At 41.1% G+C, this 15,896-nt stretch overlaps 1 protein-coding gene across 1 annotated transcript in view; it reads right to left on the reverse strand.

Annotated features, from left to right (window-relative positions):
- Positions 1-15,896, reverse strand: part of rnf13 (ring finger protein 13) — a 53,220-nt gene that overhangs the window by 2,684 nt on the left and 34,640 nt on the right. Inside the window, exons 5-9 of the mRNA XM_022194732.2 lie at positions 12,047-12,134; positions 10,550-10,640; positions 9,648-9,753; positions 8,576-8,669; positions 369-449 (exon numbers count right to left, since the gene is read on the reverse strand). Of these exons, the coding sequence (XP_022050424.2) occupies positions 369-449; positions 8,576-8,669; positions 9,648-9,753; positions 10,550-10,640; positions 12,047-12,134 (460 nt within the window). The remainder of the gene's footprint in view (positions 1-368; positions 450-8,575; positions 8,670-9,647; positions 9,754-10,549; positions 10,641-12,046; positions 12,135-15,896) is intronic.

A 15,896-nucleotide genomic window follows, 5' to 3' on the forward strand; every position in this document is an offset into this window, starting at 1 on the left:
TGGGGCGTTTAGGGAACATTGGTAAATTACAGTGTGTCTCAATAAGATAATGTTCAGCAAGTGATGCATTTTTTCTGCGACTAACTAGAAAGTTGATTGCACCAGTGTCACCAGTCAAAAAGCCGTGTAAACTATAAAATGGTTATCATCATCTGCACCGCTGCTTTTGACGTTTATTCCCAGATGTGTCAGAAATAAAAGCAAAGATTTAAAGCACAAAAAAGAGCAGAATACTGTGTTATCTACTAAAACAACAACAATTTTAACAATAATCCAAAAAAAAAAAAGAGTTCTTAGAGACTGATGGATCCTTGTCAGCGCTACCTGTGGGTCTTTGGAAGGTGGGATTCATGTGCATTCGGACTCACCATGAGAACACGGCAGGACTCTGAGTTTGTCTCCGTCCTCATATTCGTCCAGGCATATGGCACATACATCATAGTTATCCCCTGCATCAAAAAAAATAAGACAGATTCATTTTAGGACTGTTGCAACTGGACTGATCTTCTAGTAGCTAGTGTGAGTGCATTATTGGTTGTCAGTATAATTTATATTCTGACAAATAATCATCAGAGCAGGGCCAGTGACTTTTTTTTCCCCTAACTGCAGGACTCATTATAGATTATTTCTCACAAAACTGACTCGTTGTTGTTGGCGTCCTAGCATGTAGCACAGAAAGCTAACCGTCTGTTTTTGTTGTCCTGAGAGTCTCTAAGGTCAGGCAGGTAAAACTCCAGGTGGAATTTTCTTCAGCTCTTTACTCATTTGTCCAAACGTCTCCCTGCACCCACCCGGCTAATCCTCGGCCTGCAGGCGGAGCAGACTCTAACCGGCCAGCATCGCATTTCTTCACGTCACAGGAGGTGCACGGCCTCTGCACTAAAAGCTCAGGAATTTATAAGCGTGCTGCCTTTCAAATTCCACAGCGTTCTTCTCCTTTCCCTTCCCTCCTCTTCCCTGGCCGGGCTGGAGGGGAGGCGGAGGGAGTGGGGTTATGGGCCGGTGTGTTTATGTAAGCTCTAAATGAGCATGTTTTCCCCGACTGGGCTCTCTGTGTCCATGCCAAGGCTGCATGTGACCGTATAAGGATGGGGACTAACTTCAAACCTCTCCCCCCGCCTCCTTTTCCTCTCCCAGCGTCAGCAGCTTCAACTCAAGGCAATGTCCTCATCTCAGCCTCCTCTTCCTCTTTACACTTTCACTTCTGTTTATAGCCTCTCCCAGACATCAGCGCAACTATCCTCCCCATCTCCTTTTCCTTCCCCCCTCTGACACATTATTCCAGAGCAGCCTCCATCTTTTCCTCTCCAGTCAGAGCGAGGGAAAGGGAGCGTTTATGCAGGCAGGGATCCAGTATCCACTCCGGAAATGCTGCACTGTGGCAATAACTGAGCTATTCTGAGAGAAGCAGAGGGAAAATGTTCAGCGGCTTTCTGAACTCTGATCTGTAAACTCAGAAGCTGGATGTTGGGGATCATTTATACAGATACCGCTAAAACACCATGGAAGATTTTTTTTTTTAAATTTTGGAATATAATTCTAAAGCTGTGACACTTTGGCAAACTTGAAAAATACACATTGTTGACTCAAAAGCTTAAAGATGTCTCAGAAGAAGCCCAGGACTCTGCACAGTGAGAAATACAGTGCAGCGCTCTGCAGCAGAACATAATTCACAGTCCGGTCCAGTCGCAGAACAAATTGCCCCACTCTGCGCTGATCAAAGACACTGTTTTGGACTTTACTCCTACTAGGGATCACCGTTATGTTACACATATGAACTCAGTTCCACAGTCTACATGAAGTACAGAACGTCCTTCATCTCATACTCTTCATGTCGTCTGTGGTTTGAGTTAACTGAGCTTTGAAGATGGGTGGTGAAATATATTATTCAAGGCCACTCGAAAACATCTAGTTCATGTTTGGCAGCATTTCATAAGCTGGGAATCCCTTGCATTTACGTTTTGGGGCCAGTAGCACATGTGAGAAGGCTTTGGGAGGCGGTGCAGCTCCTCTCCCCTCTACTTTTCATTAATCAACCAGCCTGCCAGCATTCCTGGCTCTCAGAGGAACCACGCTGTCCTACTGAACTTCAGATGAGCAGTGAAAGTGTGCAGCAGAGCTAGACTGAAAGAAAGACATGGTGACAGAAAATAAGGAGAAGAAAAAAATCGACACAGCTCGCCGCTGCTCGAGCCAACGAGACGAGGGCGACTGTGGCCTCGGCCAGTGAACTAAGACACAGAGAGAGCTCCTCTGTCCTGACATCAACATGCTTCACACACCGACGGCTGAGACACTGCAGCTGCTCTGTTCAGTGTCAGTGTGTGTGCTGTGTTTGCTTTCGCTTTAGAAAGCTGCAGGGAGGAGCAGAGTGACTCATCACATGCAGGGAGGGAACTGAAGGGAGGTCAGGGGTCAGAGGAAGGCTCTCTGGGTGTGAGCTGAGGGTCAAAACCCAGTCACCTTGTTCCTTCAGACGGTTTGCTGGGTGTGTTCACACTGCAAACACTCAAAATCTTACCAAGTCTATTTGTCTTATTATTAGTCAAAATGTCTCATCTCACTTGATTTGAGATAAATTCACTAAACAAGTGACATTTCAGCAAGATGGAGGGACTTGTTTTAAGACAATGCAGCTTAAATATCTTGTTAAGTCAAACAATCTTGAAATTATCTTGTTTTGAGTAGAATTTTAAAGAAAGCTCAAAATACATTTAACCCTCATGCAGGTCAAATTGACTTGTTTTGAAGTTTGAAAATGTGGAAAAAAATATTTTCCCAGTGAAACTTCGGATGTCCACATTTTCAACATTTTTGGGAAATCTTTGAAGATTTTTTGGTGGAAAAAAAGAAATGTTAAAAATGTTTTTTTTTAGGAACATTCACATAAAAATCAACCAAAATCCAAATTCGCTGGATTTTGGTTGATTTTTATGTGAATGTTCTTAAAGAAAATATTAGAAGTTTAACTGATATATATATATATATATATATATATATAGTCATTTTAGATATTTTATGGATTTTTTGGAAGATGTTTACTCATTTTTTGAAAATATTTACAAGAACTTTCTTTCCAAATTTGGGGGATTTTTTTTAAATAAAATTTTTAAGGGAAAAAAGAAGGAAGTCAGGAATTTTTTTCCTGAAGGTTTTGCAAATTCTCAGAAATTAGGGATTTTTTATTTTTTTTTGCTGATTTTTTGGATTTTTTCAGACAAGGAAACAGTATTTTTTGGTGCCATAAATGAAGACAACAGGAGGGTTAATACATCTCAAATTAGGAGGTTGCATGAAATTGAAAATCTATTTTTGAGTGAAAACAGCTGATTCTTTTTTTGCATATCTGGCTTATTTTAAGACACCTGTGCTTGACAATCCTAGTAAAATAGAGCTTAAAATACGTTTTCCCAGCTAATTTTAAGATCTCAGTATTCTAAATATCAACAAATCTTACCAAGCCATTTTTCACTTGTTCTATTGGCAGATTTTTTCACTTACTTAAAGTTCCTTGAAATAAGTTTTTTTTTCTTGTTTTGAGAGGGACATTTTTTTCAGTGCACGGTTTCTGACTCCTTCGTCTGGTGGACACTGGGCGAAACTCGCTGCCTAAAAGGCCAGAATTCACTGTAAAGCATCAGACTTACAGCCTAAGTAGGGATGACGCAAGGTTCTGCAAGAGAACCCGAGCATAAGTCAAGTTAATGGCAGAGCAGCTCCCTACGCTGACAGCCGTGGCAGCTGCTATTACATAATCCTGGACGATGACATAGATCCTATGGTGCATGCTGCTCCTCAGACTGGTATTGTGCACCGATTACATGGGTACCGTGGTGTTTTATTAAAGCATTGTGTGCTGTGCATACAGACTCTCTTTGTGCCGTCGACTATTCATTTCAGCCCGAGGACTCACATTTCCATACATGTCTGCTGGTATCGACCGTCACCACCTCTGCTACAAGGACTGTCAGTCGGCTAACTTTACCAGGAGAAAACATACAAACTAAAAAAGAAATGCACAAATGCAAGCAGGAACGGGAGAAAACGGTGTGAAAAACAACTCAAAAAAACAATTTCAAAGTGTTTGACGAGGTGATAAGACAGACGTAGGCTCCGCTGCCTGAAAAGGTGGACGGTGGACAGATACTCTCATCAGCAGAAAGGCATCCTGCCAGCGCAGCAGCAATCCAGGCTGTGGCTGATTGGTTGGCAAACATCTTTCCAAAAATGACTTCACACCATGTTGCATTTATAAACTCTCCAGGCCGATGATTCACACTGAGACAGCGCAGAGGCTTTTGAAAAAAATAGACTGCAAATGCCACTTACTGGCTTCTGAGGGGAAGTTGTGACACATGATTTTTGACCGCTGCCATCTTGGCAAGAATTGTAGCTGGGAGATGAAAACTCATAAACCTTAATATCTCTCAAATGAGCCAGGATAGATACACACACGGAAAAGCAAAACTGAGACCCAAATGTCTTGTATAAAATGTGTTGACTTTTTCTTTCAAGAGAGCGGTTTAAGGTCATCTCAGTGTGTTTTCTGGAGCTGGTATCTAGTGGCCAGTGGAAGAACTGCAGTTTCAGACATTTGCAGAATGGACTGAATCTTTGCAGCAAAAATTGTGCAATTTCAACTGCACTTCAAGGTTCAAAAAAGAAACAAAGAAAAAAGGAACACGGTGTGACCTTTGCTGCAGACTTTGAATATGTGGAAGGTAACACATCGCTGCTTTAAAATCAACACAGCATCACAGTGCTCCTGTTCACTATGACTGCATCTGTTCAAAGCCCCCGGAGTCCAAGCTCAGCATTATCTGCAGTAACCGAGGCCAAGGGCACCATTAGGCATCTTTCCCACTCTGTGCTGCACACACACAGCGACACGCCGATGGACCCCAAGTTCAGGCACGCTGCCCAAAACCTCAGGATGGAACTGGAGCAGCAGCAAGTTTTGAGCATCCAAGTGACTTGTGTGGCATGAAAGTGTCCCAGAGCAGCGCTACGGCTAAAAATTCCTCATGTGTCACAACACAGAGCTTCAGAAAAAACACACAATCTGAACTTGGGTGATTCTAGCTCATTATCGGAAACAGATCTACGGCAAGACTGGCTGATATATTTTGCCACCACGAGGCCACACTGTTTCAAAGTTTGTTGACCCTCTAAAGCCCAAAACCTGCTGCTGCTGAGTTTGAAAGAAAATCTCCAAAATTACACAATTTATCAAAGCTACAAACAGAAAAAAGCTTCGAACAGAAGTCGTTCAACTTTCTGACAGTTCTTGAAATTATCGTCTACGATGGGCCTCGAACAAATCGAAGCTTAAAATCACGATATTTCATCAAAATTGTGCCAAAAATGTCAAACCATGAGGACGATCAGTGACTCGACTTTGACAAACATTCATGTGACAAAAATTCAGGAGCTTTTCAGCTGACCTGCAGGCTGTGTTTACACAACACAGACAAGGACAAGGCAAGTATGGAAACAAATGTAAAAATGTAACTAGGAAATTATCTATAGTACATGGAGGCAGTATTTTAAAGTATTAGTAAAACTTGTGGACACAGCTATATTCCTTGCCTTTTTTTAACTTTTACAAACTAAATCAAAGAAACTGAACTTTAATTTTTATTTATGATATCACAACTTTGTTGTGATGCACAAAAGACATTTCTGAGTTCTTTCTGTTTTTAACCATGACAAGGCCGTTTTCATAGTGGTGTGGCACTTTTTTTTTATTCCACTAAAGAAATGATGACACCCAAAAAATGGGGTTCAGAGTGTTGTATACTGGCAGTTATTTACAGATGTAGCATTGTGCTCCTCACAATGTAAAGCTTTAAAATTGTAGAAGAGGCACTGAGTGATTGCTACGCTAATGGTGGCTAACGTAGCTTTGAGTTGTGAGCAGGCTGTGCAGCGTTCACAAGCTCAATTTGTTTTTGGACGAGAACTGCCATCAACGTCAACTTACATCATTTGAGGCATTTGTAAAACTTCACACAGCCTCCTCCTTGGACACAGAAGGGTTTTTAAAAAAAAAAAACAGAATTCTATTCTGACCTGTCCATGCCATACACAGAGCTGCAGCCCAAAACTGCAGCAAATTTCCCGTTTAACGCTCCTGCTGTCTTCATTTACAGGCATAATAAATAAGATATGATATTTAGAATCTTTAGATCTTAAAATTAGCTGGGAAAACTTGTTTTAAGCTATATTTTACCAGGATTGTCAAGCGTAGGTGTCTTAAAATAAGCCAGCTATGCAAAAAAAACATCAGCAGTTTTCACTTAAAAATAGATTCTCGATTTCATGCAACCTCCTAATTTGAGATGCATTAACCCTCTTGTTGTCTTCATTTACAGGCACCAAAAAATACTGTTTCCTTGTCTGAAAAAAAATCCAAAAACTTAGCAAAAAAATTCCCCAAATTTCTGAAAATTTGCAAAACCTTCAGGAAGAAAATTAGAATAATTCCTTAAAAGTTTCCCTTAAAAAATTTATTTAAAAAAAAATCCCCCAAATTTGGCAAGAAAATTCTTGTAATGTTTTCAAAAAATGAGTAAAAACCTTCCAAAAAAATCCTAAGAATATCAAGTGATTACATATATATCAGTAAAACTAATATTTTCTTTAAGAACATTCAGAAAAATCAACCAAAATCCAGCAAAATTCGCTGGATTTTGGTTGATATTTTTGTGACTGTTCTTAAACATTTATAACATTTCTTTTTTCCACCAAAAAATGTTCAAAGATTTCCCAAAAACGTTGAAAATGTGGACATCAGAAGTTTCACTGTGAAAATATATTTTTTTTCCACATTTTCAAACTTTAAAACGAGTCAATTTGACCCACAGGACGACACGAGGGTTAAGCGACTGCGGACACAAAAATATCAAAAACAAGTAATACTACATTAACTAAAAACGTTCAGAGAGCTCGAGTCCTGTCATTAGAGGTCTAGCTCTCACCTGGAGGAAACACCTCCTAACAATACACCACATTAGACAACAGAGGCACTGTCCCACTGCTACAGCCCTCCCATGCTCAGACCAGGGCACCTGGTCCCTCGCCAAGCTAGCACTGCTCCAGAGTGCAGGGCTTAAAAGGTGATTAGGTAGAGATTTGGTGTCCCCTTCCTGTGCTTCAAACGTTCTGACTCAGCCGACAGGAGCGCAGACGCCGCCCCGGAGGCCGTTTCCTGGACATTTGAACTCCCTACAGCGGTCAAGGTTGTACTGTGCCTGCTGGAAACCCTGAGTCAGAGCGGCCGCTGATCGCACACGCAGCCATGAGAGAGCACAAACCACACAGCCTGACGCGACAGAAACGGCTATCGGAGCAACACATGCTGCTTTTAGCCAGTGTGCCGCACGTGCGTGTGGTAGCGCCAGGTGGGGAGGAGCAGCTCGACTCACAGCCCCCTCAATTAGCAGCTTTGCGAGGGGGGTACTTAATATGCACCACCCATTCTCTACAAAGCTCCCCGGTGTTCCCCTGCACAGCTGACTGCAGTCAGGGGCTTTCCAGTCTGCAAAATACAGCTGCTGGAGGAAACACAGCCGGCACGACAAACCTCTAAATACACAGACAAACTTATTTGACCATAGCACAAAGAGGATTTGCATTTCAAAACAACGCTATAGCCAGTCTGACCCTGGTACTCAGACAGAAGGGGAGTTTTCTCTAAAAAAGCTCCAGACGTTTCACAAGAACTGCTCAAATTCACACACAAGACACAGCAGGGATTTTGTTTTCTTCCACCACATTTCCGCCCTTTTCTCCTCCCCTTACTGAAATGTGCCTCTGCCCAATAGGGTTGAGGTAAAAACCAAAATACATTTCATTTTTGGCCCAGTCAGTCCTCCAGCATGACCAAGACTACATTCCAGAGCATCAGTCATGTGTCCAGTCTCAACAAAGAGGAGCTCTAATCTGCCACGGTGGGCTTTGCAGGAAAAATCAAGTCCATATTAATCCGATTAGCTCAAGGAGAGGAATGATGTGTCAGAATGCGTCGATGACATCTCTGTTCTTGGTTGAATCATGTGAGAAGAAAAACGAGCACTGAAGAGGAGTAAATGGCATCAGAACTGCCTCTAATGGTGAAAGGTCAGAGTCAGGATCAGGCAGACAGCCGTTTTAACAGAAATGGAGCAATCCTGGTAAAGAGGAGTGTAAAGATTCGGCACACAAAATCAGACTTTCTGAAGGTTTTTTCTCATGTCAACACAAAAACACCTTGCATTACCCCAGAGGAACAAAAATCTGTGGCAAACCTCTGATAATAAATATGTAGCAGAGTTCCGACTCTAGAGTGGAGGTACTTTTATTTTGTATTCCTGTTCATTTTCTTGGCGTCCAGGACCACCAAGATTTTGCAGATGTGCATAGAACTGCCCACATCTGTTAAACCCATTAATATACACTACACACAGTGAGGTAACTTTAACTTTCTGAACATTCTCCAGATTTACAGGTTGAAGAATGACAAATGATGCTAGAAATCAGTAATATTTCATTGCTACAGTCACTAAAATCAACATGCTTGGTACTGCTTCCCTACCTTTCTTATACTTGTGGATGGGAAGCTTCTTCAGCTGATCTTTACGCAAACGGCTCCTCCGAGCCCTGTGCCGATCCTGGACGAACTTGGTGATCTAGTCGCAGCGGGAAAAAAGAGAAAACCGTCAAAACGCTTGGAATAAGAACTAAAAACAAATCTTGGTCAGTGACAAGAAACTAATGGTGATTTCTGTGTCTACTGTTAACTTTACGAAAAGTGTATTGTTTTGGCCCAAATTGGATTGCAGACCTCAGTAAGCTCCTGTAACAACTTTCTGTTGCAGGCTGAAGTCTGGTACTCGGTGACAAAACTTTGGGCTCAATAATGTAAGAAAGAATCATTTTTACGGGGAGCGGTCAACAGTGCTCAAGAGGCAAAGATCATTTAGTACCCAGTTCAGTTGGCATTTAGTCAAACTAGCAGACTGTCTGTAAATATGTTCAGTTCTTCAACCCTGAGTTAAAATGAAGACGTCTTGAATGTAAATAGGTGTTCCTCGTGGGGCCCTAATAAGTACGACCTCCTTTTATAAACGCTGTTGATGCATCTGTCTGTTGTTATTTCTTCTATATTTGTTCAGTAAAACTTAAGTCTGTGCAGAGAAGTTAAAAGCTTCTGTTTGGATGTCTTTTGTCAGCAGACGTGAGCGCAGTCTGCAAAATTAGAGGTCAACTTGCACCTATTTTGCTTCTTTCACTCCTCCCCTGCATCAGGAGATATCTATCTCTTAGTATTCCATGTACATATGGACACACAATCAGTGATCACTCTCACCGTGGAATCCCAGTCAGGGTTGATGAAGCCCATCTTTTGTCCAGATAGCACTAAGCCATCCACATCCAATCATTACATAACATAAAGGCATGTCGGTCACGACACAGCTACTAATGGGACACTGAAATGTGTTAGATTAATGTCTAATGTTTTCCAGGTGCCACTGAAGGTACTTTTTGCAGAGCCAATAATAGACCTGCTGATGCTGATTGTTGGCGGTCCACAGCTGACTGTGTATATGAGGAAGTAATTCTTAAATTTAGACTGACGTGTGCATTTCCAGCTTTGATGTACGTACCATGAAGACAACAATGAGAATGAGGCAGATTCCCACGATGATGAGGAACGGGATCAGGTAGTATTCCAGCGGGAGGCTGAAGTCCGGCATGAGGACTACATGCCCCCTAGAAGAGCAAGCACAGCGCTGTCAGGTGTGGGACACATTAACCTTTTTGTACGGGCAGATTATTATTATTATTTTACAGCCACTGAGTGACAGTGACCTACAGAGAGGCAGTGCTACAGCAGCATTTTGTTACAGCTCACTGTCGTTAGCCGCCACATTAAGGATATTTCCTTTGGTGTTGTTCAGTTTGAATAATTGCAGCGTGACAGTCACATAAAGGTTCGTCTTTCAACATAATGACATTTCACACTGTTCATTAAGGACTCCCTCCTGAGCTCTGCATCTGTCCTCCAGTCAGATATTTAAAAGCTAAATTGGTCCACGCTGACAAAACTCTGCCAATACCATGTTTGGTGTTCATTCCTCAGGCTGCAGAAGAATGTGGGATAAAACCCCCTGTAACAGGATGGTATCTGACACACGCCAGCACAAGCTAACATGGGCAGGTTTTTAAGTGGAAAAAAGAGACGCTAACGCCGTGACCCCCGAACCCACAGAGACGCTTTACCATCACACTATCACATCAGCAGCAGTGACAACAAGACAAATCCTCTCCTCGGTATATCACAGAACATTACAGGTATTACTGTCCAGTAACAATAAATCAAAGTCTGAGCTGGAAAGCAAAGAATGTCCAGACAATTCTGAGTGAAGGAGCTGAAGAAAAGCAGTCAGCTCTTCACGCCGAAAGGAAGAATTGTGGAGAGTCGTGTGAGAGGAGCAGAGCAGGAAACGGTTTCTATTTATACTGAAGGGCAGAAGAAAAAGAAAAAGACAATGGAGTTTGGACTTACCCCTTGTCATACAAGTAGTCGTCTTTCAGAGAGTTGGCAGTCTCTTCGCTTATGAACACAGAGGGAATAATTATCTGCTTCATAACATCCACTAAAAAGGAAAAAACAAAAAAACAGATTCATACATCGTGTGACCAATTACCAAAGCACGACTCCACAGAGCAACCATGAAAAGTTCAGATGTTTACAGAGAAGCATAAATAAGACTTCTTTGTGGCACACCAGCAAACTGTTACCTACATGCCTCACATTTTCATAGAAAAGTTTAACTCAAGGTCCATTTTAGAGGATGGTATTGGCACTGGGACACCCGCAGGACCCAACGCAAGTAATAATAATAATAATAATAATAATAATAATACTTTATCAGCATTCACAAAGTGGTTTGATAGTCAAAACATACCAACACAGAGAGAATTCAGCAGTAATACATACTTATTACTACACAGTAGAATATGTTTTCCCAGCAGCACAGGACAAGACACTAAATCAGTTGAATTCGAGGGTTTTGATTCACTTGCTACCTTTTCCTGGTGGTTTTAACAACATTTCCCAGCTTTTATTAACTATTAGCATTTGCTAAGAGTGAACATATCCAAAATCACTGGTTCCATCTTCTCAAGTGGATATATATACAGTTTTGCTCAGTCTTCTGTGACATTATAAGTAATATCTTTGTGTTTTAGGATGTTGTTTGCTCAAATCAAGAATTTAGGAAATATCTGCTCGGGCTATAGGAAGACTATGATGAGCATTTAAAAAAATAGATATATATTCAGCCTATCAAGAAAGTCATCATAATTAAAACAATCATTAGAAAAAACATTTGCCAGAAACAAATTATTTCTTGTGAAATTGAACTCGGTCATTCCGCTTTAATCAGTCTCTCCTTTGAGGCATTTACTACATTGCCTTTGATTGTTACAAACAACAATTAAAAAAAAACAAGTAGCTGCATAAAGAATGAAAAAAGAATGTTACAAAATAATTGGCCAGTGACTGTGAGTCTGTCTAATTCTAATTCTGATGTTGGAAGAGAGTAAAGGCAGGTTCAGACACTGTTTGACCACCTGAACAATACTTCGGTTGAAGCACTTAAGGAGCTAAAGTGACAGAAGGAAAACTCGAGACAAGTTGGCTGTGAGATTTACTCCTTTTAAAAACCAGGGTAGGAGGTCTTGATGCTAAATAATTTATCTGCTGCAAGTGACAGCAGCAGGTGAGACTTCACGAAGAAAACCACTGACACTGTCGCTTCACAAAGCTCGGCTGGAGCAGGGACGGTGTGGATTCATACACAGGGAGTGTTACATCCCTGCAGGGCACCACTGCCTTCCTCAAGAACATCTTGAAACTTGAAATGTGCTTCAGACTGTAAAACTTCCCAAATGTTCCTCAGGCTCAGAGACAAAGATAAAACCAAAGGGCAGATAGAGACAGATAGAGAGGCAAGATGCTGCGTGTTTACTGTGTGTTGTGTGAGGGGCAGAAACTTACCATCATTGGATCCCATGCTGATTAAGTCATCAGAGTCCACATTGTGAACAATGGCTGCCTTGTACCCAGCCTTCTGGGCGTTGAGAACCTGAGGGAAGACGAGATATTTACATTCTGAGGAGAACACTTAGTGATGTTTTGGTAAGCTGAAGTTAGCTGAGAATGATCGAAAGTGAGGGTGGTGTGTGTGATAGCAGGACTTTCTGTCAGATAAACACAACAAATCTGATTTGGACTTTCTGACAGAGCAGCATTAACCCGCATTGACCATGACCCAGAAACACAAGCCAGCTGTGGTCAGGAGAGAGTTTTCTGGTTCTACTCTGAGGCTTCTAGCACACTGAGCTAAAATCTTGGTTCAAACACACAAACCATCCCTGTGCAAACAAGATATAATCGATTCCCCAGTATTAGCATTACAACTGCACCCTTCCAGGTTCAGAACCCTGACTACCACTGATATATCATTCACGATCTGGTTTGATAACTAAATCACCAGCAAGACAATGAATGTTTGAATTTTGTTTGTAGCAGTCAACATCGATCACAGATACAAGGACACTGAGGAGGTACGGTAGCATGCAACAATGTGTTTACAGCCTGTTTTCCAGAAAGTGTATGCAAGAGACAAGATGTTTGGATTAGTTTGCTGCTGCACCATAAACACTGAAGATGGCTGAACTGTAACCGAAGATACGAAACAGGAAGCTTTCAGTGAAATGAAGGGAAACAGGGTACAAACAGAGCCGAAAGGTTGACATTTAGAGGAAGACTGGACCAAAAGTTAGAAAGGCAGCTCTGGTACAAGAGCATAGAGAGTATAATAAAAAAACAAAAGCACAAAAACCCCCAAAACAAAGCACATTTGGACTTGATTAGGTACGCTGCGATTTCTTGTTTTACATCTATGAAAAAGGCCACAACCACCCTTTGCGTGCCCAGGAACAGAAGAGACAACCTGTGAGAGAAATGCAAACCAAAGAGCAAGTCAACATTTAAACTTTCATCAGTACTAAACCTAAAATTTACTATTTTGAGTCTTCATCAACAGATTTTGTAATGTACCCAATCAGAAAAATGCAGTTTGAATCCATAAATTGCACTAGAAAGTAACCATATTTAGGTTGATGTCACGCCTTTAGATCATGCCTGCTATTCCATTTAGACAAAAAGGACAGTCGAGTGCATGTCTGTGTGTTCTCATGTGTGTTGAATGTGTTTGAACACTTGCATAAACACGCCATCATGTCCACATTCGCATTAATCATTGATGTGTAGCCACCCACCTCCACTGCTGCATAAAAACAGACGCCTGCAACAGAGTGTAGCTATGTGTGCGTCAGCGCAACAGTTGTGCTCTGAAACGTTCTTTTTCGTATTTGTTCAACATATTTCAATCCATAAAATACAATATACCAGGATGTTTCCAAAATCTGGACTACTGTGAACAAACACAGTTATGAAACGACTGCCTCAAAAATGATATTAAAAGTCGCGATTACTTTGGTCGACTGTAAAACCGTCATGTAAGACATTAAATAGGGCCCCAGAATGTGACTGTTCAGGTTCACATGAGACCAAATATCCATCAAGGGCGACCAAACATTTTCATTAATCACATCAGTGAGTCAGACATTTAACAGCTACAGGCAGGTAAAAATAAAAATCACTGTCTCAACTGAGGTAAATCTTACATCAGAGTACTTTATATCACTCTTTTCCAACTAATTTTTGGTCACACACCTGTCTGAGTCGTGTGAGCTGCAGTAACAGAGCAGACTAGAGGTTTCTCTGTGTATCTACTGAGGCATGTGAGGCGTTTATGGAACATTGGTAAAATGCATCTATACTGAACGTAGGAAGTTTAAGGGGTATCGGTAAATTATAGCCTATGTGAGGTATTCAAGAGTACTTTAGTAAAATGTGAGATGCTTCAGCAGCAAACTGAAGCAGTGAGGATGCTAATAACACAAAGAAGAGCTACCTTTGATGAACTCTTACATCATTCGTCATTAAAAGAGAACATGAAACGGTCAAGGCGTTTATCTTTACTTTTATTCCTGTTGAGTTAGGACATCATCAATGTTTACGTGAACTGACAAAAAAGGCTGTAAATTAATTATTCGACAGCAAAAGGTGCAGCGATGACACGTTAAACTGTGTGTTTGACTTTTACATTTTATTCACGGGTACAATCAGGAATCAAAACAACTGCTAAATGGAAGAGAAGTTGGAAAATCCTGAATTCACACTTTATATCTGAGCATATGGATCAAATGAAACGTTAGAATGAAGTTTTGCCACAGTCAGCTAAAGGCTGCCAGGTGTGCTGCCTGTTCGCATTAAGCCTATAGTTTCACAGCTGATTACGCTTTTCAACTTGCTGTAAACAGTAAAATCCGGAACCTTCCAGCAGCATTGGGGCCATGTGTACTGCATCATCGATGTGGGGGAAACAGATGTAATAAGGAGCTCCCATCTGTGAGGCGCTTTTTGCGGCTCTGACACAGTATATAGGCAACAGTATCCGGTGAAGCCATTGTTGTGGCTGATTGCTCACAGCAGATGTGGTGGAGGAAAGAGGATGTGAAAATACAATCCTGCACTGAATCGTTACGTGCTCCGACAGAGGCAGAGATAGTGGGATAATAAATGTTTCCTCTGAAAATGAGGGGGAAAACATTTTGATGTAAAACCCTGTGAGGAAAAACGGACGTGAAGGCAGCGAACTTCTGAGAGGACTTCTGTTTGTGTAGCACATCGCTAAGATACAGCAGAGAAAACAATCTTGTAGCAACATTTAGGCAAATTATAACTCAAAAAATAACCTCTACTCTAGAAAACACAACAAAAGCACTTAAACAGACTAGAATTACTACCTCGTGTTTGTAGGCCTCTGTCATCTGCGTCTGTCCCGATTCAAACTATATGTGCAGTGAAGGTTTTCAAGCGTGCACATTGGTGAAATTCTTAAGTATGTTCACACGCTTAGCCTGTGAAGCTGATTCTGAGAGAAGACAAAGCTGTCACCATGTCAGTAGACAAAACTTAATATGAGGAAGAAGCTACAAATTCTAAAATGTGAATTGGATATGCATATGAACCAGGGAACACACACAATCTACACAAACACCACAAATTTAGGACGGGAACCAAAGATTCGTGCCACACATACAGTAGTAACCACATGTGAAATATGGTCACACTATTTCTGTCTGTTCCTGACATATGGTGCTGAATAACACACAGACAAGTGTTTTTGCAGAATTTCATGATGCTACACCGAAGTTGACCTTTTGGATAGAAAATGCCATGACTTCATCATGCTATCCTAATAGATTGTCATAATGAGCGTATACATGCCTAATCACCAAAAATGTGTTTATTCTTGAATCCAAAGCCCTTTTCAGACACGGGACATGTATCATTGGTGGAAGTAAAGGCACTGTGTCATTCAGACACAAGTCACTTGTGCGTTAATTTCTCACAGCTTTATTCAGATGTACTAATATATATGAGGGAAAAAAACACCAAACATAATAGATCTAAACTACGAGTCCAAACAACTAACCACTTAGTTTATTTACGATTTCCTCAACACTGCAAATTCGGTCCATATATGACAACAATCTAAGTACTTTTTTTTTTTAAACTATCAGTAAAATAAAAATATGACAGCTGTGATGGAGCACAGGATTCTACCTAAGAAAGGCTGTGACAGCTCACCTGTCTGCCATAAATAAAAGTACACAGTACTTCTATGTACTTTAAGAAGTTACTGCTGATGAGCGCAAATACATGCAACTCACTTGCTGCTGTCAGATACTTCAGGTATTTAATAAACTCAGGG

The sequence above is a fragment of the Acanthochromis polyacanthus genome, chromosome 4 (genome assembly GCF_021347895.1).
Source record: "Acanthochromis polyacanthus isolate Apoly-LR-REF ecotype Palm Island chromosome 4, KAUST_Apoly_ChrSc, whole genome shotgun sequence".
Taxonomy (NCBI): Eukaryota; Metazoa; Chordata; class Actinopteri; family Pomacentridae; genus Acanthochromis; species Acanthochromis polyacanthus.